Below are 24,444 nucleotides of genomic sequence, written 5' to 3'. Positions count from 1 at the left end.
ATGCCTGTCAGTTCTGATAAGTGTCTTGCTGCAGAAAAGTAAATCTGTTTCTGCGAGAATGCCTCCTTTTGTTCATGGAGGTGCCAACGTGGTCTAGACTGGCACTGACAGGTACATGAATCTTCCAGGAGCAAACAAGCAATCAAATGTTAAATAGTCTCATGGTGGTTGTATCTCCCCAGCATTGGCAAATAGATGTGAGTAAATCAATACCGGAAAAACCATTAGAAACCCTTTGCCCAGTTTCTGTATTTCCAGGAAGGCTTTCCCATTTCATTGCCTTATTGGAAGGTTCTGTACACCACACATCAGCATATGTTGGTGAAGTACCTCAGGAGTACCCATGCCACCAGCTTACTTCAACGTTGTCACATTCCTTTAGTATATTAATGCTTCCAGAAATAAGAAACTTCTCAAGATTATAATGTATTCTCACTGTAGAAAAAAAAATCAGATGTATGTATTTATGCAAAAATATTTATTCTTATTAACATAATCAGTGTGGTGTAGAATAGGGTATTAATAAAACAGTAGGGTTTGGGGTTTTTTTCACAGAACATGACATTTTGAGAATTCACTTGTAGAAAAGAACGCGATTGCTGAAAATGTATTTAAGAAGCCCACAAATGATGAAAATTTATGAACTCAGACAAGCTCCAGAGGAGGGTTTTTTGTGCATGAAATAATACTTTCCTAGAATTTTTAATTTTTATTGCTAAAGTTCTGTAATTACAATTGGTACTCAACAGATTTATAAAATTATCACTTGGGATTATTTCAGAATAGTTATTTATATGCAATCTTAGCAATACAGTTTTCAGGAGGTACAAAAAGTCCTTGAAACCGAAGGACAAGAACAAGATTTAATAATGTAGGTGGACAAATAGTAATTAAGTAACCTCTGAAGAAACTCCTAGCATGAGCTAATTAAAATATAAATGCAATGCCTCTCACCTGCTGCTTGCTGCCCTAAGTCTCTTATGCAATAGCACCATTTAGCACATCAGCCTGAGGAGCCAGTACATGCGCTATGTTTTTAGAGAACATGAAATTTTTTAGGTGAGTTGCCTCTTTGTACAGATATGAACAGTGAACCAAAACAGCTACGTGAACACTTTAAAGCAGAAAAGTTGCATTAGCTGTGGTTGGCCACAGTTTGAGAGAGGCTCCAGTAAAGATTACTAGGTGAAAATCATTTTATCCATTCTTTTTTACAGCAGCAGCAGCTGAATAGATTGTTCTCTCCCTAAATTGCTAAGATTCAGTCATACACTGCAGTTCTCATGAAATGTCTTTGCATAAGCATCGCACATCACAAAGTAGTACGGGAGTGTTATTGAGGAGAAAATGGGAGTCTGGACGCGTGCCAGATCACACTGCTGGCCTTTAGCAGCCTTTCTGTTGACCAATCAATAGGTCTTTAATAGCAAGAGTAGATGTTGTGGCTATCAGTCTGGTATGGATATATTGCCCTATTGAACTCCTTTCCTGATGTGTTGATTTATGCTCAAAAGCAAGGTCAAGACAGTCAGCTACTATGTGGCTTCCCACATGCTGAAAAGAATAAGAACAGTGGAGACTTGGAGCTGGAAGAAAGAGGGAAGCTGTCGGAGTCAGTCGATGCCGATGGTTTTACTGGAGCAGATACTTTGTTGGGGTGAATCAGTGCTTTTTCGCTGAAGCTTAGATGGGGCTACAGAAGATAAGGAGCCGTCACAGTATTTAGAACAAATGTATAGTTTGGATCAATGTTGCTGTGCCATTATTTCTAGCAAATGTCGGCTTTTGCAATGCTTTTTGAAGAGGAGGGGAAAAAAGTGGAATAATGTTACATTCACATAGAAGTAATTTCGGCTTTTCCTTAAATTCTCTAGTGCCAAAATCTTGCAAAAAAGTTTTCTTATGAATGGGAGAAAACAAATTGCTTTGAAAGATGTGGTCCACGAGTCTAGAAATAAGTACTCCCCCTTCCCCAAAATAAGATGAAAAATATTGAACCGGTTGTTTCTACTGAAAATACTAGCAATGGGATTGCACTGAATGCCCTGCCAATTAGCCTAGAAATGGGGTGGGTAGGAAACCCCTCAGAGGTGGATTCTTGAAATTTCAGAAGAGAGAGAAGTAAATGTCAGCATCACTGTGTATGTTTGCAGGTCTTGATGCAATGATACCCTTCCGTAGTGGAGGCAGCCCAAGCTGTAAAAAAACAAAAAAAAAGGCTTAATTCAGTGCTTTGACATTTCTATATATCTCGTTTGAAAGATTGGAATTAAGAACCAGTTCATGACTTTCTCGTTCTTTACAGTTTTCATTCTGTGTTTTTTAAAAAAAAAAAAAAAAAATCAACATCCACCAGAGCAAGGGCAATACAGATTGGGGGCCTAACTTAGTCTGCTGGATTAGGCCCTTGGTCTGTAGTGCCTTTGGAAAGAAAGAGAGGGGAGTCTTCCTCCCTGTGTGGACTAGAGAGTTCCTAGCAACCATGCTTCTGCAGACTGTAGGCACAACTGACTGGGAAACTAGTTTATTTCAATTAAAAATTAAAAGTAAAATTAAAACGGAAATATAGGACACAGTTAATGTACTTTGTAGTTTTTCATGAAGTGTGGAAAACAGCCATTAGGCCTATGATTAAAATATGAAGCTGTTTTGAGGGAGAAAACGTATAACGTCAGCCTAGCAGAGCTAGGATCCCTCTAGTCCAAACAGGGAGGAAGGCTCCCCTCTCTTTCTCTCTCTTTTACTCAAATTGAAAAAAAAATCCGTGTACACTCCCATTTCTTTCAAAGTTGGCAGATCCTGGGCCCGAGTCATAAAGCAAATAATCCTTCTCTCTTCTACCAGTGAATACTGTTTGGTTTACTTATGTAAGTAAGCTTGATGTCACTTCCAGTATGAATAAAATAGCCAGGATTTGTCCATATGAACAAGTCATCACCCATGAGACAGGCTGATGAGAATTGCTCTCCTCTTTGGTCCAAACAAAGTGATCTTCCCCGTGTCACCTTGATGTGAAACCATATGCAGATGTCTTCACAGCTACCAGCTGTCCACAGCCTGGTGACTCATTTCTAAGACTGGAATATTAAAAAGCAGAGTCAACGGAACAATTCTTATAGGTCCACCAAGCCCCTTAGGAGATTACATTTCTAGCAAACAGTCTGCAGGAAATGCCCTTGCAACTGTCTTTAACAGCAGTATTAGGCTCGATATTACTATCCACGTCCTGGAAACAGTGAGTGAAACACAGAGTAATTGCTCTGTTTACTTTTTTTAAAGCTGTGACTGTGCAATCCTGTTTCTGGTGAGATCCCACTCGACACCCAGGTCTGTTTCACAGCCTTGCATGCTCGCAAATTAGACTACATGCTTGTGTGTGTCGGGAAATGTCCTTGTGATGAAGACAATCAGCCAATTCATTCCATTTAGCAATCCAGACAAATTAAATTATAGAATTGCAAAAGAGGCTATGAAAAGACCTCACCAACCATAAGTGGTAAATAAGATCTCAGCTCCTGTTGATTAAAATGTAACTGAAGGCGTGATCAAAACCACCACCTGGAAGATATGTGGTACGTGGTCTTTGCTTATCGATCTTACCAACATTGTCAGTTCATTTACTACAGCGTACTACCTTTTGTTTCTGAATTATATGCCTCTTGCTGTCACTTTTCTTTTAACGGTTGTCCTTTCTCTAAAAAACTTTGGGATCCAAAAGCAGACCCTAGCTGTGAGCCTGCTCTTGTGTGCAGGTGAGCATCGTGTCCAGGCTCAGCTGGCTGACGGACTGCAACTGGCTGCTACGCTATTTGTGGGGAGCGATGGCTTGTGTGGCAGCAAATCAAGTGTGTAGATGCCTACAGAGATGTGCCCGCTAGGAACTGCTTGTTGTTTCATTGGGGCTGCAGTAATGTAAAACAGCTGAGGCTCAAATCTCTCAATTCTCATGGTGCTGAAAGAAAGAGTGACAAAACAGTCCTGGAGACTCAACGACTTGTATCTGTTAGGGATGATCTGGTATTCCTACAGCACAGCTCTTGCTCCAGTAAGTCAGTCTCACCTTTTTTCTACCTAAATATAAATTGTTAACTTCACAGGATATGCTTCACCTAAACTTCTTAAGAGAAATGACTTTGTAGATTTTCTCAATATTTCTGGCTTTATCTCTGCAAATGAGAAATTGGGACCAGATCCTGCACTTTGAGGATGACACTGTACTTCCGTTGCAAAGTAGTAAGCACTGACGTATCTGGTTATATCTTGCTGAAAAGCTGCAGCTTTTTAGGGTTTGTGGCTCTGCAGCATTGAAGGCGACTCCCAATCTCTTCATTTCTCAGGCCATCTACAAGTCATGGGCATTGCTGAAGATAAATATGTTGGAGATTGCAAACTACTTCATTTCCCAATATTGATTGTAAACTTGGGGAAATTTGACTTATTGAAAGAAGTCTAACTCTTCAAATACAAAATAAATAGGGGGGGTATTCTTTAATTTGTAAGAAAATAAGAGAGGTTGATAATAAATATAGAGAAAATAAGATACAAAAATTATGTGAAGGTCTAGAAAAACTTGGAAAGAAGTTGTACTCTGCAGTCCTGACTGGGAAACATTTTAGCATGAAAAATACGTGCTGCATGAGTTAAAAAAAATTATTATTGGACTATTGCTGTGAGTGATGTGATGAAAAAAATAGGAAAGTGCAGAAAACATTGGGAAGCAAAATAGTAGGCAGGGGAAATATTTTGTGAGAATGGAGGATAGCAGCGGACTTGGAAAGAGAAAAATTCTTGAAAACCATCGGGCTGTAAATGAGCAAGGCTGCACCTAGAAACTCTGGGTCCTGCCCAAACTGAACAAACTCTTAGAGTTGTTTGCTCTCAGGACTGACTGACTGGAGACAGCCCTCAAAACTCATCTCCCACTAAAAAATGATTGTCATGGGAACTTCCCTTATTAGCCTCATGAACACTCTTGTAAATCAATCAATTTTTCTGCTCCAACCCATTCTTCCTTAAGTGATCCTTTTATTCCTTCATAATCTCTCACCCCAACACACTCTCTGGCAGACATCTTGCCTCTGCTAGGTTTGGGAACACCTTTTGTGACTCATATTTATTATTTCAGCAAGATGCTCTTTGAGGCTTTAGTGGTTTTTATCTGGCCTTTCTTTAAGTTTTCATTAATTTTCCAGAATATCTGTTCTTTTCTATTTTTTTTTCTTCCAGATAGGACCTGTATTTTTTAAAGAGATATCTTTTTACTTGTGCAACTTCCTTTTTTTATATTGTTTCACTTTTCTGGGTTTTAGGAAGAGAAAACAGAAGGGACCTTCAGAAATCTAGCCTGGTAGGCAAAATATATTCGCCTCTTTTTATACTGTTTTTACTTTCTCCTGAACAAGTATCATCAATCTTACCTAGTTCCTGTTCTGAAAATTAAGCATCACCACTATAGATACGTTTGAGCACATGAACAGTCACTATTCCCAAGCGATCGTCTCTCACCCCAGGTCCCGTACACGGTTGTGAACCAACTGCTATTTCTCCTCCTGTGACTTTTCCAACAACCCCCTCCAAAAAGCGGCTGCTTGGGAGTGAAAACCACCTCTTCTCGTTGCATCCCTTTCCTCTGCTACCTCTTCTGTCTCTCATTGCTAAATTTCTAATTGAGAGAGCAGGCCACTGGGTTATTCAGCTTTATCCCAAATTAATGCCTGCTGACACTGGGCTTTGATGCGGCTGGGCCAGAACATCCCTTTCAGACCCTTTTCGCGTTGCAGTCTATGTTCTAATTAGCTTGTTCTTTGCTTCTCCTGTTGGCTCTATGCTACTTCAGTACCTTTGGCTTCTCTAAGGGAAATCCCTGCTGCCTTTGAAGCCATCTTGATATTCAAAGTCCGAAGGATGACTCACGTTTTGATTTTTTAACTAAATATGCACGATACCTGAGAAAGAACAAAAATACATACGCTGCTAAATGCATTTACACTGCTAGTGCACAATCAAGAGAGTTGTGCACTTCTGTAGAAATTATGAAAACTGCTATTTCTAAAGACATGCTAGTAAATCTATAATTTTTTTCAAGGTTGTTTTTTTTTTCTATATGAACTTTTCCAGGTCAGTCTTTAATGAGAACATTATTTTTTCTTAGAGATGGGGTCAGCAATGTGGTTTTTTAGCCTTAAGAAAGAACTGTTTGTTCTTTTTTTGTTTCCCTCTCACCTAAAACACAATTTTCTCTACTGCCTCAAAAACATGTGTGTTTAAAAGCTACAATTCTTTTTTTTCCCAATTTTCACTTGTGCAAAGCAAACGCATAAGCTGATACAACCAATTACCCAACTCATAATATAGGAAAGAATCAAGTCCCAGAAAACCAGGAAAACAAATTTCCTATTATCAAAATTTTAACTTATTGTTGGAACAAATGAGGTATTAAAATAAGAGAGGAAATTGAAAATGATGATGGAAATAGCCTAGGAGAAGGAGAATATATTTAAGCTTTGTAGTGAAATTTGTGTTTAACTCACTGAGTGGGACTCATTCTGTACATGAGGAACATTCATTCCCCGTGCCGTTCTTTTTCAGAGGCAAATCCACTAATAATAGATGCTACATTGGGTTTGTCTTGAGAGCTAAATTAATTAGTTGCAGATATGTTTTGCATGGATGTGCAGCAGAGACTGTGGAAAATGGATGTAGAGAACCCTCCTGACCCTAAAAAACCCCAAATTTGTGACTCTTGTATTGTTCTCTTTAAATATTTATAATTTAAGAAATATCCTCTATATTTTGAGGACTGTTATTGTAAGTGCTCTTTCTATGTCTGTTCTGTGATTAAATAATTTTCTGCCTGGCACATTGCCCAAAGAAAATGGTATTAAAATGTTGCATGAGAAGAAAATCTCCAAAGCTTTTCAGAGTGGTTTAGAACCGATGCCAAAGCTGTGATGCCTGGAGCTGTCTTGAAAAAAATATATATTTGTATCTGCAAATGTGCAGGTATGTTAACATCTGTCTATGTCTATTCACAGTAAAGCAGAGCAGTAGATGATGTGATTCATACTGAAGGGTGTAACTCAGCCATCTACAACCGACATCTGCACCTGGAAAAGATAACACCATTATTCATGAAAGTTGTAACTCTAGTGACAGCACTAGCCACCGAGCAGTCGCATAAAATTTGGATCCTGGCCACTGCCTACAAGGTCATTTAACCCTGCCATGGTTTAACCCCAGCCGGTAACTAAGGCTTCACGCAGTCGTTCTCCCCCAGCAGGAAGGGGTGAGAGAATTGGAAGGGTAAAAGTGAGAAAACTTGTGGGTTGAGATAGGTAAAGCATAATAGGTATAACAATAGATAATATGTAAAGCAAAAGTCACGCACACGAGCAAAGCAAAGCAAGGAATTCCTTCACCACCTCCCATGGGCAGGCAGGTGTTCAGCCATCCCCAGGAAAGCAGGGCTCCATCACCCATAACAGTTACTTGGGAAGACAAACGCCATCACTCCAGACATTCCCCCCCGCCTTCCTTCTTCTTCCCCCAGCTTTATCCACTGAGCACGACGCCATATGGTACGGAATATCCCTGTGGTCAGTTGGGGTCAGCTGTCCCAGCTGTGTCCCCTCCCAACTCCTCGTGCACCCCCAGCTACTCGCTGGTGGGGTGGGGTGAGGAGCAGCAAAGGCCTTGGCTCTGTGTAAGCACTGCTCAGCAGGAACGAAACCATCCCTGTGTTATCAACACTGCGTTCAGCACAAATCCAAAACATAGCCCCCCACCAGCTACTGTGAAGAAAATTAGCCCTACCCCAGCCAAAACCAGCACAAACCTACTTTATGGATAATTGAGTTATATTGTTGTTAAAATCTCCTAGCTAACTTTGTTCAAAAAAGAAGAAAACTTCTTTAAAAGTTGTCAAAATACTTTCTGCAGGAAAATGTTCTCTTCACTTTCCCAGAGGAACAAGCCCCTGTCTCTCTTTTGAAAGAGTGGAGAGGAAAAAAGATTCTTTCAATGCATCAAATTAGAGACAATGCATCAGCGTAAGAAAATTTAATATTTTAATTAATGCCTAAAGGGGTTTGTTCCCTTCAAAAAATTGTTTGGAGGAAACTTTTGGCATTTGGAGATGGTAAGACAGAAGCAATCCTGGAAATATGTGAATCTTCCAGAGAGTACAGCTGGGTTACTTTTGTGTCCCGTGATACTACTGCAAATGAGACTCTTGGCAATGCCAGTTTGCACAGCACCAGTGCAGCGTTTATTACCCTTTACAGCTCCTTGGGAAGTAATTTCTAGTCCTACTCAGTTAAGGATGAACAGCATTGCAACTGTGGCACTTAGAGCTTAGTGTTTCCAGTTTGATTGCACATAACGGCCTAATACTAGAGCACGATTGCGGTTTTGGTGAGCAGCAATCATGATTGTAAAAATATAAAATAACATGGAATCCCCTTATAATCATTAAAGAGAAACAACAGATGAATTCACGAGCTGGGTGGGAAGGGGAGAGGAATGAAAATGGTTCACGTAAAGCAACACAGCGGCTCCCTCACCACTGTCAAGCATTTCAGAAGCATTTTCATGTAGATAAGTTTTAAGTTGAACAATATGACATTAAGCCAGATAGAAAGATAAGTGCAAAATCTGGAACCTGTTGGAACTGAGCATATTTCAGCTGCTTTAAGGTCACTTTGCTCCTGGGATTTCAGTGGTTCCTTACAAATAAGCAGCCCATCCTCCATCAAGAGTGCATGTCTGTCAAGCTGCAAAATCCCTGTTAATGGGCACGTTTTTAAGGGACCTAAAGGGCAGGAGTTGGTAAGGGTGGTGAGCAGAGCTAACTCCCTTACGCATAAATTGTCCTGGGAGGAATCTGTAGCAAAAGAGGGGGAAACCCAGCAATATTAATTAATGCCAGAAACGTCTGATATTAAATTTCTAAATCTGAAGCTGTGACACTCCAGTAAAGGGTTTGCACCAGGGCTGTCAGCACGCTTTCTCTCTGCATAAATGGCTGGTGACTTATTTTTCTTCCTCTTGTGGCCTGCTGTAGTGATTATATTAAGTCCAGATTTTCCATATAGTTCTTAAACCCTGGATATGATGGAGGAATTTAGAAATTAATTTTTGCTATGTAAAGTGACTTTTAGAAATCATCTTAACTGCCAAGGCCTAATGGTAACTAATTTTACTGAACTATGATTTTCAGGGAATACATTTGCGTGTGTGACGTCTTACATAGACTAACTTGGAGCATATTGGATATATTTAGAAGAAAGAGGTTTAGAGTTGAGATGTCTCCTTTTCATCCTTGAACCTGAACTTTTGATAGTGAATACAAAGGGAGAGTCATTTACCTTTGATATAGGCAATCTCTGAATATTTTGTAGTCAGCGTGAAGCATGATAAGGCTTGTGACATGTTAATCAGGAATTTAAAGTGTTTTCACAATGTGGAAGAAAAAAAACAACTGATGGTTTAAGTTAATTTGATGTGTGTGGAAGGGATTTGTATGAAGGCAAGGTTAAATACAGGTTTACATTAAGTTAAAGTTACTGTGATATAAAAGCAAGTGCAATAATGTTAAATTAAAGTAATATAGTGCCCACGTGTGCTGTGGAATCATATACACCATAGATTGCTGAGAAAAGGCCAGCAGTTAGCTGGTGTGAAGATTTAAGTGGCATTTAATTGGCTTTTGGGAGCTCTTTTAGCGAGAGTGATGCTGTGATACCTGCTCCACACCCTGTTTCTGCTTCTCAGAGACAAGGAGTCAAGACAATAGTTTGGTTTTAGAGATGACTCTGATTTTAGGAATGAAGATGATTTGTTTGCATTGTGCTAGTCTTTTGTGTGCAAGCCCTACTCCTCTACAACAGCTTTTTGAGTACAGATGCTTAGAAGGATGAATCTAACAGTTACAATGACTGTCACAAACCAGCAGACAGGCAACGAATAGTTTAGAAATACTTTCAAAATTTATTTAAGCATAAAAAATTCAGCTTACCACAATGCTATTACTTTCACATTTTGTATGTTATAATAGCTTTAATGTGGGAGAAAAGGCACGGTATTTGGCAAAATCATAGCTCATTTGACCATCATATTTTCTTTGGATTTGTTGAAACCATGATTTCATCCTCAACCTTTGAAAGAAATTTATAAAGTGAAGCTGGTGGACTAACTGGTGGGCCTGATCCAATCTGACCACTGCTCATGGGTTCCTCTCTTTAAACAAATGAGAAATAACGGATGGCACCTTGGATTAAGAGATCCATCACAGCAGTTGTGTCAGTAGGTAGGATTTATGCTCTACCAGAACCTTTTCCAACGATCTGGGCTGTCCCATAGAAATTTGCCTTTGTCTCACCAGTCTCTAAGCAATTAAAGGGAGACAAACTCCTCCATGCTGCCTCTCGCCGTTCTGCCGGCTGCCCGGCCCGGGTGCCAGGGGACTTTCTGGTCGTGCAGGCAGATGGAGGCTGCTGCGGCAGAGCTGAACCGCCCAGGACTGTGCTCAGCCATGGCCCTCGCTGCCATTTTGGAGAGGAGCGGCTGGCGTTTCTCTGCCAGCTGCTAGTAGCACTGTGATAAATAGGGGAAGCGATTTGGCCAGTTGCCTGTGTTTAGTTAACCGTGACTGAGTGTTTTCCTTTCTTACCCACTGAACGTGCAAGACAAAATAAGTCCTGGTATTCAAAGTGGTGCACCTACTCGATGGTACTGCAGAGAGGGCTCCTGCCACCTGCAGCTGGCTTGTTGAAAGGAAAGATGTGTTGGCCTTTTCCACCCTCGTCACTGGATCCTCTGCAACGAGTACAGAGCTTGTGTGAGTTGGAGCTTGCCCTTACTAGCACACTCACTGTTCATCTTAGAGAGTTTTCTCAGAGCGCTGATAGAAAACGACATAGTAATACAAATGGTACCAAGAGGGGGTACCGTACTCTAGAGTGCCAAAGACAAAGACATTTTTCAGAAAGACAAAATCAAATTATTGGTGAGAAAACTAGACAGAAATAATGCTATCAGTATTACAATATCAATCCAATACAATATTGGTAAGCTTTGTGTTTAATTAGTAACACCAAATGCCCAAGCATTCAGCTAATACCAGCACTGGTTTTTAGGGAATAGTTAGGAGCCGGATGGTTTATTATGAGCAAGATGACTGGTTTCCAAAGGCTGCTGCTCATTATTCGCGTTGGGCAAGGATATCTACTGGAACTACAAATGAACATAATTAGGACTATTGCTCTGAATAGAATAATAATACTAGATCAGCAGATGGGAGAATGGAGTCAGGTACGTTTATCCAAGGCACTGTAGGGAATTAATATCATATTAATGAATGTAAACGAAGTAACACATTCTGAGGATCTCAAGTCCAACATTAAAGAGGATGCAGATGGGAAGTGATTTAGTTTATTCCTCATTGTGTTGTTAATTGTTGTTATTGTAGATAATTATAATGAACTCATCCTCACTGCATCTAGGCAGACTATGCACTGGATTGTGGATAAACAGGAATGATATACAAACAATTTTACATCGCCACAAAATGGTATTAGGTACTTTAGCGTCTATGGTTTTTTGGCATTTACATGATCAAAAATGGCATTCTCCTGGAATATAATTTGTTGCAGGGAACTTTACACCAGTGCAGTGTGGAAATTGCTCATTGCCAAGTGTGTCATTTCATTGTCACTAGCCAAGTCCCAGGATTTAGACTCATTTCAGGACAGAGAAATATAATTATACGCTTTTTATATTCATATCTCTGCTTAAGAAAGTGCTGCAGCATCACTTCTAAGTCTGCTTTTCTTAGAGAGAGGGTGATGTCCATATGGTCAAGAGAGCTCTCTGCCAGGACTCTGCAGCTGGGAACACATTTTTCTGAAGTGCTTGGTTGCTGCTTAGGTGCTGTGGGGACCAGAATTTCATCCACTCTGATGCTTGTGACTAGTTTTCCAAGGAGCTGTCGTTGCTGGACATTGGGAACTGTGGTCGTTGGCTGTTTGAGATCTGGAAGACATATGGTTATTTTAGTTATTGATGTAAGTTGCATCATGGCTCTCAGTTAAGCCAGCATTCGTTTGCAGGCTGGATTTAAACGAGTCTTTCTCCTGATATGCAGGTGCAGTTTGCAGCCAAATTTTCCATGAGAGATGGGACTCATAGCGCCTCTGAACACATATATATGTTCCTTAAGCAAACTGAAAGTGCCAAATTTAACTCAGCTTAGGGGATAAATGTAGCTGTGTTAAGCAAACAATTGCTTTAAATTTAATTCCATTATTTTGTCCCTGTTTTTCCCATCTGCTGTTCAGGAAACATAGGGGTTTCAAGCAGCAGACCTGAAAAGAGCCACACAGTTGAAGGAGAGCAGCTAATGCATTTAGCTCAAGGAAACTATCTATTCAGTCTCAAATTGTATAGGAAATGTGGCTCTTCCCCAGCGGGGCTTGTAACAGACAGATCAGGAAGGTAAGAAACATGGGAAAATGCCAGAGAGAAAAAGTATGGTTGGCATGTGAAATGAGGAGCTTGGTCCAGAGGTAAATTTTGTGCTTTAATACATCTGTCACATCAGAGCTGCAGGCTTGCTGTGCGTTGTCTTGTGTGTGAGGACTCTGTTGAAAGCAGAATAGGTGACAAACAAAAGAAATTAACCTCAACACCGCATTGGACTCCTGCTCTTGTGAAATGCATCTGGGGATAAAAGAGGAATTCCTTCTGCATGATGATAAAAGTAAGGTTGAGATAAAGGTTCCTCTGATGCAAGGGGGCATCTGTGGTTTTAAAAATATGAAAAGCTGTTTCTCAGTGTCATGTTCCCACACAAGGAGCAAGCAAATATTTGAAAATAATGGAGAGGGACTGGGAGTCCTGGACTGCATCATCGTGAGCTTGATTTTTGCCGCTGATGTTAACAGATCCTAAACTCTTCTTCACCAAGAGAATTAGCAGAGTATTATTTTGAAATGGGTAGTTTGTATTTAATAAAGAGAAGCTGTTGACAGAACACAGGGAGACAGACCTTCTCCTTCACTGAATGTGTGTATTCCCTGCATTTTGCATGCCAAAGCGTTTAGTTAATACCTCCGTACTGCCTGTCCTGATTATGTGACATCCAGGGACTCGATAGTTTATCTTCTGAAAACAGGTGTTTCAGCATAAACATTCACATGAGCTTGGGAAAATCTGCAAGAAGGTAAAAAACCACCTTTTAATTAGTTGAGAAATCAAAAGCATGTGGCTTACTTGTGACGTGGATTTGAAAACCAGCTGAGATGATATGAAAGTACATCAAACATCAAATGCCATCTTATGCTGAAAAGCTGCTATGCCAACCTTGACATATTAAATATTCCAATTTCAAAAATTTGTCAACCAACATGATTTCTGTTCTAAGTGCATTTAAATATCTTCAGAGGTTTGGAATAGGATGTTAGCTCTACACTGAATAGCACTGATGTTTCTGCACACATGCGTGCTACAGAGATGCTCAGGAGTGGTACTTGCCAGGAAGAAGGTGACATCGTGGGAAAGGAGAGGAGGACATGAAGGTGTTCTTATGGCAACTTCTCAGATACATATTAAAAAAAAAAAGACTGTACTCTCTTCAGGGTGAGAACTTTAAATAAGTCCAGTAATCCACTAATTTCAGTGTACAGAGAGTTCACAGGTACAGGAAACTTATTTTAAATTTCAGATAGAAAAAAAATTCAATGTAAGTAATAAAAAAAGTTGAGAGTGGACTGATCCTGAAATTTCTCATGCTAGGGAATCTAAAACATTGGCTAAAGAGTCAGGAGTTGTGTTCAGTTTCAGTCCTCAGCTTTTTCCTAGGATTATGTGAATGGATTCCTGGCTTTACTGCCCCAAATAACAATCCATTGATTTTAGATTAAAAAAGAAAAAACAAAAAAACAAAAAAACAAAACCCAAAAAACCCCAGCATTTTAAAGAATTTTTTTTTAATGTTTCAAGGGAATATCAAACTGAAGTATTTTGCATTTTCAGATGTTTTTATTGATGGAAAGAGCTTGCAAAATTTATTCATTGGTTTTGGTCCCACAGAAGCTGTGTTTATCACAAAAATGAACAATTTCCCAGATGCAATTATTGGTAGAGTTGGTAGATACATAACAGCTAGAGTGCAAAAGAGTAGAAACAAAACAGGGAGGTTCAAACCTATCCTTTCTGCTGCTTTTGACAGTTCCTACTTTAAAGCTCTTAGAATGTTGTTCTGAAGGTTATACGTATACCTGGACTGGTGAAGGATGCTTTAAAGCACTGTAACAAATTTTAAGGGATTTTCTGAGTCCACCACAGAAATCACTAACACCATCTTGGCTAGCTTCTTTAATGATTTGATATACCTACCAGTCAATAGGTAAAGGTGAAATCCCAAGTCCGTGGTTCGACTGATTTCTCACTGCTCTATCCCTTTGTTGAAGGGATATGCTGTCTCAGAGATCAGCTTCTGTGGTGCGTATGAAGTGGTGAGAGGAATTGCAGCTAGAAAGCCTAACCTACTGAGGAGAAAAAAGGAGACACCAAAAAAATTTTCTTATGGTAAATCAGTCAATCCAGCTGCCACTGAAATCCTTGTAATGATGCAAGGGATGTTATTTTCATGGCTCATTGGAAACCACACAATTTTTGGTGCTCACTCAAAGCATACTGTTGTTTTCCAGACTTTTTTGGCCAAAAATAATGTCAACACAGACAGCACTGTCTGCTTTGTCCTTGGGCTCTTTCATTGGAGACATCTCTTGGTGTCTCCCAATACTCCCCCACAGGATTTAAAACCACCCGTTGCCTGGAGGCCCTGCCCCTCTGCACCACCATGCTGCAGCCCGGCACTCTCCAGAGACCAAACTGTTGCCGTGTTTATCTCGGCTCCATTTAGAAACATCCAAATTGCTTGGAAAGCAAGAGAGACACACTTTTGAAATGTCAAACTCTTGTATTTGAACAGATTGCTTATTATATTATGCTCACTGGGGGTGAAGAAGTCAAGGTCTGGATCACTGAAAAGACGAACCAGCAACATCTGTTGCTACCTCCAGACATACTTAGCAAGATGCACCTGAGTAGTGAAATGTTTTAAATGAGGACTTGGCTTTATTTCCAGAAATATGCCCACTGAACATGACACAGTACACCCAAAGCTCAAAAAAATCCCTGATGTGCTGCCACTTACGAAGCAAGAGAACATAAACCAACTGGATGTTGTGCTTTCTGGAAAATTAACTGTACAGCCTTGGCACAGTCTATGCGTGTAGGCATTTAATCTGGAAACAAAAGAAAGACTCTCGGCTGTATTCAAACGTGTCAGCAGTTATGTGAACAGTTGACAGAGCTCTTTGGAAGGGGTGTTCAGTGCACTTCAGATGATAACATGGTTACATGAGCAGGATCAGTGCAGGGCCCTTTTGCGACATATCTTCTCATCGCCTTCCCTCCCACGCATCTTGTGATTTTTTCCATTTCTAAACATATGGCCAGTCACGGACAGTGTAAATACCTAGAAGGAAATTTGTCCAACAGCTTTCAAACTGGCTTGTGCATATTTCATATGAAATCTAATTGGTAAATATTTATAAGCACTTTGAATATTTGATGTGATGGTTTATTTAAAAATTTTGTTTCACATCTAGTACGCAATATTACGGGCTTCCTGCCCTCCCTCTCTTCTCTCACCTTTGTTTTTTTTTCTACAAGCGTTTTTTAATTGGGGGAGTTTTCTGTTTGTTTTTACAGAATTACTTCTCTGTTTTATTTCTTTTCTGCTATTTCTCCTCAAAATGATAATCTAAGCAATGCAGTACTTCTCTCCATGATATATATGTATGTGTGATGTAGATTAAATACGAAGATCCAAGAGCTTCAAGGAAACATAAAGAGAGGCTCTGTGCAGCGTGCCTACAGCTTTCATTTGCACAGCAAATTTAATGCTACCCAGAAATGCCAGATTTACTGCCGAGTACACAGCTCCTGCGTTGCTCACAGACAGGAGGTGGGCTCCAGCAGATTTGTGCCATGCAGTCCATCTATGAACGCACCGAGAGCACGCAGAGTTTTCTGGTACTATCATAGCCCCGGTCACAGATGCTGGACGTTCATGTCCATTCGTTCCAGAAGTCTTGGATTTGGGTGGAAACCCTCAAATTCCAGTGGAGCAGATTTATAAGAGACAAAAGAGAAATGGTGGCTGAAATATATAGCCATCATCCTGTGTCTGCTCCCCCGTCCTCCTTTTATTTGGCAAAATATATGTGTATTCATAAGCAGCATTAGGCTCCATTTTTTTCTAGAAAAAGGTCTGTAGATTAAATCATTCTGAGATAGATATGTGGTTATATATTCAAAGGGAAACTCCTCTGTGATACTAGCTTTTCTGATCACAAGTCTGACCCTGAAGCTGTAGTATAGGCTGACAGAACAATCAGTTGTACACAGGAGAGCAGTAAAAACAGTGAATCTTGGAATTCTCTCTGGTTGGAATATCTATCACTGGGTTGTGATTCCTGTCCTGCTCTTTATGGATGTCATTTGGAAGCAATTATTAGAGTAGATTTAATTATATGTCCTAAATGGTGACATATGGAGTGATTTTCATGAATAGTGCACTTGTACAGGTTGTTCTGTATTCGTGTGCCATGCATGGTCCTGTGGGTCTGTGGCCCCTTTTCCAGTAACAGCTGTGCAGTGAATAATCTACGATTACAACAAAAAACCTGCAGCTTGATTGACAAACTCACCCCACTTTGTAAGTCCTGAAGCTCAAAAGGAGATTGCTTCAGTGCCTCACCGAAACACGGGCTTGCAAGTATTTCATTGGCATCAGCAGGACTTAAACATAAACCCAAGTGTGTTCCTGAATTCGGGACTGGGAAGGAAGAAGGCTCAGAAGCGATTTGAGCTGGAGGCTGTTTGTAATTGCGTATAAAATGGTTTGATCCTCTTATTTTCTGAGCCATTGGCCCCACTTCAGGTTCTGGTGAAAGCTTGTCTGCACTGAGGCGTTCAGCAAAGCTCAGAGCTGCTCACTGCATGTTGCAGCATCGAGGCCAGACTTCTCCACGTGCCGTCCCAGATGCACCTGCAGTGCTGGCATTTCAGAGGCAGGCTCCCATGGATGAAGAAGTTCGTTTTCAATCCTTTACTGTGATTGCTTTTGAAATAGTTATTTTTTTCATTAACTAGCTAAGATAGGTTGCTGGGTCTTACTTTTTCTCATTTCATTTAACTTTTTACTCAGACTATATCCCTCTGACATGAAATAGCTCTTTTCTGAAGAAATCTGGGTGGTTTTGAACAGATGTGGAGACATGACAGAGTTCATTTAGAACATAATCAACAGATAATAATAGGGTACTCAGAGAAATTGCAGTGAATGACAAGTACCATCAGCCTTTTCAAAACAGCAAAATTAGACATTTTTAACTCCACATGCACAACAGTGTTAGAAAAAGCAGGAAATGACTAATTTGGAATCCTTTTATTATGTTCTAGTTTTTAAAAAATGATATTGTAACATTCTCAAGCATTATCCTGATCCTTCTCTGCTTGCTGTCTCTGTAGGAAATAAAATACCGTTCTGTGTGTTATTTGAGGCAGACTGGCTCTCTTGTGTAGTTAGTTGTATCCTTCATCTTCCTCCCTGAGGCCTGAGAGTGCTCAGCTTGTCAGGATGAGGCCCCAGTATCCCTCATGTATGATTTGCAGGTTTCATTACTGTAAAGATCCATCTGTTTTATGAAGCTCATACTCCTCAGACTTCTATAATGTGATAGCTAATGGGAGTGCTCAGGAAGGTTTGGGTTATTGTCATTGTGTCTTTCTGCAACACAGCCGAGAGGACTGAGCTGGATTTCGTGTCTCCAGCCATGAGCTTCTTGTTGCGGTTGGAGGGAGGACCCCTGCTCGCAGCCCACCGCCTGGCCAGGCTTGCAGCCGGGGTGGTTCCCCCCAGAAATGCATTTAGACTGGGAGGACCACGCAGTGCCTGGTCTGGGGGTTGAGCCCGGCTGGCGGAGGCAGCGGTGGAGTGGGGACTGGCTCTTTGCACCCCAAGGCACAGTGGCAGTCTGCTCCTCTGTCTCCTGGCAGAGTCACCAGGAGTCCTCAGGGCTCTGATCTTCAAAAAACTGGGTGTAACAAAAAATAACTGGAAATGTGTTCTGGTTCTCCTTCACCTCTTCCTCCTGACTCCTGCACCCCTGGCTGACCCTCACCCTGGGGCTGCAGCCATCTGTCCTACACAAAAGCGAGCCCCACCGCTGTCACAGCGCTCCTTCGTGCGGGGTGTGCAGGATCTCAGATGCTTCCAAATGTGTGAAATGGGCAATTTATACAGCACTGGCACACGCACCAATATAGCTTACGTGCTGCTTGTAAATCTTCTTGGCTTCCTTTTACCGTGTGTCATGACTTGCAATTCGGTATTTTATATGCAGGTAGGTCATTTCTGCATGCATCATCAAAGCTACACTGTGCAAGCCAGGGTCAGGAGAAGCTTGGCTGTCAGTCTCCTGCTAATCTCAGTTTTTAGTAAAGATACCTTCAACAGCCTGTGCTTGTAAAGGGAAAGACACTGACACGAGGAGAGTCACCGAATGGCTGTGCTCTCCCCCTCAGACTGAATAGGATTTTCTATGCTGACTGTGAACATCAAGGAAGCCAGAGCAAAGATGACAAATGCTTTTCTAAAAGGGATCGTCAGAAGACACAGCAGGTTATGTGATTATTGAGGCTTGTCTTAACACATGAGCAATGTCTCCTGAGAGCATAAAGCTGCTCTCCTGCCTGGCTGCAGATTGGCTGGAAGGCATTTTATTATTTTATTTTATTTTATTTTATTTTATTTTATTTTATTTTATTTTATTTTATTTTTTATACAGCCTGTATCTTGGGTAGATTGCGTTCCTGCTTGTGCCTACTTACAAATTGGAGTAAATAATTTTGAACAGAAAAATCATTCATAGTCTCTGCAAATGTACAGAATCAGTAAAAACATTAGGCTTGAGATGTGAATAAAGTTGGGTCTTGATGGCGTTTGCCAGCTGGAAGCCTGCCATTTACAGTTGCTTTAGAAGTATTTTCCTAGTTGCTAACTAAACTGTTTTCCTTAAAGAAAGCAGAAGAGGAAAAATAATCTGAGCTAATACATACTAGTTGTTCAGATGGTGTGGAAATGGTGATGAGAATTACCTAAAATGTACTGGCTAAGAGAAAAGCTTGTGAACTTTGCAAACAGTATGTAGAGAATGGTATTAAACCTTAGTTAAAATTCTCACCCTGTTTTGTGGGGGGTTTTTTTTGTTTTTTTGTTTTTTTTTTTTAAACCTGCTGGGCTAATTATGTGTCTCCATTACCTGTGGCAACTAGGTATTTCATTCCCAGCCTACATCTATTCTCAGCTCTATCTATATTTGCTGTCCTTCACAAATCCTGCAGTTATTTCCAGGCTGATATTCTTGTCTGGGTATCTATTCTCTCGGTAAACAGACAAGCTTTCTATTTACTGAAATTCATCTTGGTATGGTGAAGATTAAAGCACAGAATTGATTAGAGAGGAGTGCTTTGAATGCATAAAGTACAATCTGTCTTTCATTTACATTTCAGACCTTACTTCACCCCATATTTGATAACATTCACTCTACAAACCCTATCTCTACCAAACACTTAGGTACAAGATTTAGATGCAACTGTACAATCATTTTCTGCCTGAACTTTAAGGACATCTTAAATCTAAGTGCACTAAACTGGCATGTTTACAGAAGTCTCGGTGCCCCAGTTTCTGCAATGGGACGTGCACCTGCTCTACCAGAGATAAACACCTGCTTGCTGTTATAGTATGTCTCTTTTTAATGAAGATTTGAAGTTCTTGCCGATCTGCATTTGTGAACACCCCAATCAGGACATGCAGTCTGATTGCAGCACTCAAGGAGGAAAAGGAAAACTCGGATTTCAACTTTTTTGATATATAAGACTATGTAAACATAGAAGTTCCACCTTACAGAAGGTCTCACCACTAAAATTCAGACTATTCCCCAGCTCTCCTCCTCAACCCTTTCTCCTCAACACCTGTCAGAAATGGCATCTCCCCGTTTCTGCGAGAACGCTCTAGTCCCCGCCCTGAAGGGCTTTCTGGTTCCCTGCGACTATTGATTTTTCTGTGCTGAGTGGAACAGCTCTTCCTAGCCCTCAGCATACAGAACAGCATAGCAAGCAAAGTTGGGACACACGCTAGAAGCAACTTCAAACCTATGACAAAGCCATTAAACCAATTTCTTTAAAAAATATTCATTATCAAGAAAAGTATTCATTATCAAGAGCGTCTCAGTTCTGAAGGGCAAAAACTGTCCAAAGAAGTTTAACCACCTGTAATAACACCATTTTTTTAGACAGTGCTGTTCTACTTAACTAATGAATGTTTGCACAGTGCTTTGAGATCTTTGCCTGACAAGGAAAGCTAATATGTTGCTATGTGTAAATGTTAGAATTAATAATTTAGAAAATACAGGAGTACAAAGCCAGGTTACTCTTATCATTTCATCAAAGACAGGTTTAACTATCTTCTTTTTTTGGCTGCTTGCTTAATTAGATAAGCTGCTGAATTTAATTAACTCATCAAACCTAATTTGAGAAGATCTCTCAAGTCACTAAGAGCTCGTCTTATGCTTATTATTTCTATTTGTTGCATCGAGTCTTTCATATCACCATTTTGTTAGGATATTAATGGTAGCCTTAATTGTGTTCTAATTTACTGCATTTACTCAGATGGTGGCGTTTTCCTCATTTTTTAAGTGTCAGCATGTGAAAATCAATCACAATTTAATTTAAGGCAGGGAAATTGCTCTTCTAGCTCTCTATCAAGTCAGCTACATACTATCTCTTTTCCTGTAAGTATAATTTGGGTTTGCAAGGTGAAATTGTTTCATAGGAAATCATGTTGAGTTTCTGAAGTCCCGTTTCATAACGCTTCTCCAAAGTGTTATGACAAAAATTATCCTCTGGATGTTCTTTTGGGACTGTTTAACCAGATTGTTAGGTAATAAATTGGAAGCTGAAGTTGGTATTACAACTATATAATTCATTTGAACGCATCTGTGGGTGATGCTACAGCTTGTCACACCAGACTGAAACTCCTTGAAAGATAAGCCATAGGGAGGAGAGGTTAAGTGATTGCTTAAAATCAGAATTTCCCTATAAATGATTTACTTGTTGTTCTGTAAAGCATGTTCTATTGTAATATAAACTCTGTTGCTGATTAAACATTGCTAATTAATTCTGGAGTAGTTAAGGGATATTTGTGGAAAGCTAGCTATCTCCTGGGTGAAATCAAGTGCTTTCTTACTACTTCAGCCAGTAGTTTTGCAGAAGTACCCTTGCTCACAATTGCTCTCGCTTGCTATTTTTGTTTGTTTGATGTGTGCTTTGAAGTGCACAATTAAATATCTCATGTTTCTCTGTTTTCCACTAGAACGACTATAGGAAGCTATCTATGCAATGCAAGGACTTTGTTGTGGGGGTGCTGGACCTGTGCAGAGACACTGAAGAAGTAGAGGCGATTCTCAACGGAGACGTGAATATACATCTGTGCCCAGACCACCACCGGCCAAGTCTGAGCAGGATTAAACTTGCTATTAAATATGAGGTCAAAAAGGTAAGCTATTTCTTTGGGTTCGTGGTGGATACATCTTCACATCTAAATTATACTTCCTTGATGTCACTTGGAAAATAATAAATCATATAGAGTGGCATAGAATCATAGAGTGGTTTGGATTGAAAGGGACCTTAAAACCCATCCAGTTCCAACCCCCTGCCATGGGCAGGGACACCCTCCACTAGACCAGGCTGCCCAAAGCCCCATCCAACCTGGCCTTGAACACTGCCAGGGATCCAGGGGCAGCCACAGCTTCTCTGGGCAACCTGTGCCAGGGCCTCACCACACTCCCAGGGAAGAATTTCTTCCTAATATCTAATCCAAATCTACCCTTTTTCAGATTAAAGCCATTACCCCTTGTCCTGTCACTACCTACCCTTGTAAAAAGTCCATCTCCAGCTTTCAAACAAAAGATTTCAGTGGAACCAGGAACTGCAGCATTTTATGGCATGATTTGCATTTTCTCACATACTTTAGTGCGAAGAAGAGTATTTGCAAGGGATGCATTACAGCAGGTATGGAATTTACTTTCAAGTGATAGATGTGAATGTACAGATGGCACAAGGGACTGCCCGTAGTGCACAGTGCTTCTTATGCAGGTCATGGCTCTGGATCTGTGAAGACTTCAGCAGCGAACAAAAGTTGTTACCATACCAAACTCAGAATTTTCCTTCCTTTACTGTGATTTACATGAAGGTAAGGGATAAACCCAGCAGATACTGTGGCGACTTTGGCCACAAATTATAAAAGCAGAGATTTTAATCCAGCTCCTCACCATTGCCCAAACATCTGTCTGTCCTTCAGACTGTATCCTCTGCTTAGACTGAGGAAACAGTTGGACTCTGCAACCTGATTGAAGTCAGCAGACCAAGTCTCAGACCAGCTCTCAAATGCTCCCTGACCATTCAGCTCTGATTCACATCTCATTTTAGTCTCAAAGGCTAATTCTAACCATCAAAAATGTTACCTTTTCTGTAATGTTACAGAAAGAACACATGCAAAAAGTAGCAATTTTGTCATAGTCAAGACTCTACTGCAGTGTGCTGGAAAGTGGAATTTAAATTTGAAACGAAAAGAAGTTTTGTAATTTTTATTCAGAATTAGCTCAAAACCTCAAAAAACAAGTAGATAAACATTGATAAAAAGTGATAGATTCCCAGCTTCCACTCTCCTAAACTCCAGATCCATAGTCTAAGAGTTCAGATTTCCATCAAATCCACAAAACAGAAGGCAAATGTATATTTTAAGGAAAAACATGAAGACTGAATGACTTTTAGAAGTATTTTAAACAAACATTCATCTTTACGGAAGTATGTTCTGTGAATGGAAAATTTGATTCTGGCAAATCCTAGGTCTGGGTGGTCCCAATTAATTGCTCCTACAATATGCATTGATGGAAACTGGGCTCCTGCTACGGGACTTGGAGAGTGTTCCAAATTTTCAAGCTAACATCTGCTCTCTCTCTCCCCTCCCAAACCTACCACCTGCTTCAGTTTGCCTCTTGACTGTGTTGCTATGCTGGCCAGAGAAGGTCTTTTCCTGTTATGAAAGCCATTAATTAAAGAGAATCTTAGAACTCTTATTTGAAATTAATTGCTTTCATGCAGGAGCACGTGTTACGGAGCCAAATATTTCCTCCTAGGATGTTGTGTCTCTGTATCATTCCATCACCAAAACATCTCAGTTCACTCTTAGATGACTTTCAACAAGCTGGGTCAAGTTTAGTTATTGAAGCTGTTGCTTTGGTAACAGGAGGCCGAACTTGCTCTGGTGCTCATTCAGAAAATGAACTCATCCAAACATACCTCATCAAGACATAATCCCCAGTGACCTATGGTCTGAGAATTATCATAAAGTTGGTTCATGCATTCCTTTTTGATGCATGAAGTCTTCTGCATTATTTTGCTTCTTTATTCTTCTAAATATTTGTGTCATCCTTTAGATACCAAGATCATTAGTTAGAGCTGAATTGCTGTTAGTTATTGTGCTGCTTTGAGCGTATTCATCCTTAGTTGGTTTCAGAGGAACATTTCCTCCATTTCTTACATTTTATATATGTGTGCCTTTTCCTAATGTATGAATGCTGACCTAAAGCATTTGTGGTAAGTGATATACAGTTAGTCTTTTTGCTTATAAATATCTTCCTATGCCCAGGAAAGCTGAGCATCCTTTCTGGGTCCCAGCAACCTGTTGCTCATAGTTAAATAACTGTTAAAAAACTGTTAAACTAATTACAGAACATGAACATGACCATTTGTCAAGCTCATGTTGACTCTCAGGTTAGCAGTTTTCAGAATATTCTTTTCAGCAGGCAGTATATGTCTACGTGTAAAATGAGTATTTAACTGCTAACTCGAAAGTAAGATGGTTTCATTTGTGGGAGGCAGAGACACATTCAGATAAATGGCTTTGGTTATTGGCAGTGACTTATGGTAATACACTGATATTTATCACACTTGCTGAACAAAGAGATTGTGTTATGGTAACACAGTAATGATTTCCTTAAGAGGCAATAGATTTCAGGTACAAGTTTTTACTCAGCTGAGAGATATTTAGGCTTAAGTACACAAGCCCTGTGCTTTGAAATCTATTTTCATTTTAAGAAAATCCCATAATAGAGAGGGGTGGGTGAGATGGAGGGTGAATTATTATACATATGTAATAAATCAAATCCTGGACAGATTCTGTAAATTTCAAGTCACTTTTTCAAAGCTAATGCAATGACTCATAGGCGTAAGCGAGATCGCGTGTGGCCC

The 24,444-nt window shown here is 40.2% G+C and overlaps 1 protein-coding gene across 1 annotated transcript in view; it reads left to right on the top strand.

Annotated features, from left to right (window-relative positions):
* Positions 1 to 24,444, top strand: part of TRPC7 (transient receptor potential cation channel subfamily C member 7) — a 78,096-nt gene that overhangs the window by 9,747 nt on the left and 43,905 nt on the right. The window contains exon 3 of the mRNA XM_054841660.1: positions 21,506 to 21,688. Coding sequence (XP_054697635.1) covers positions 21,506 to 21,688 — 183 coding nt within the window. The remainder of the gene's footprint in view (positions 1 to 21,505; positions 21,689 to 24,444) is intronic.

Source organism: Grus americana, chromosome 14 (genome assembly GCF_028858705.1).
Source record: "Grus americana isolate bGruAme1 chromosome 14, bGruAme1.mat, whole genome shotgun sequence".
NCBI lineage: Eukaryota > Metazoa > Chordata > Aves > Gruiformes > Gruidae > Grus > Grus americana.
The sequence above is the reverse complement of the archived record's forward strand: the minus strand, read 5'-3'. Positions and strand labels throughout refer to the sequence as shown.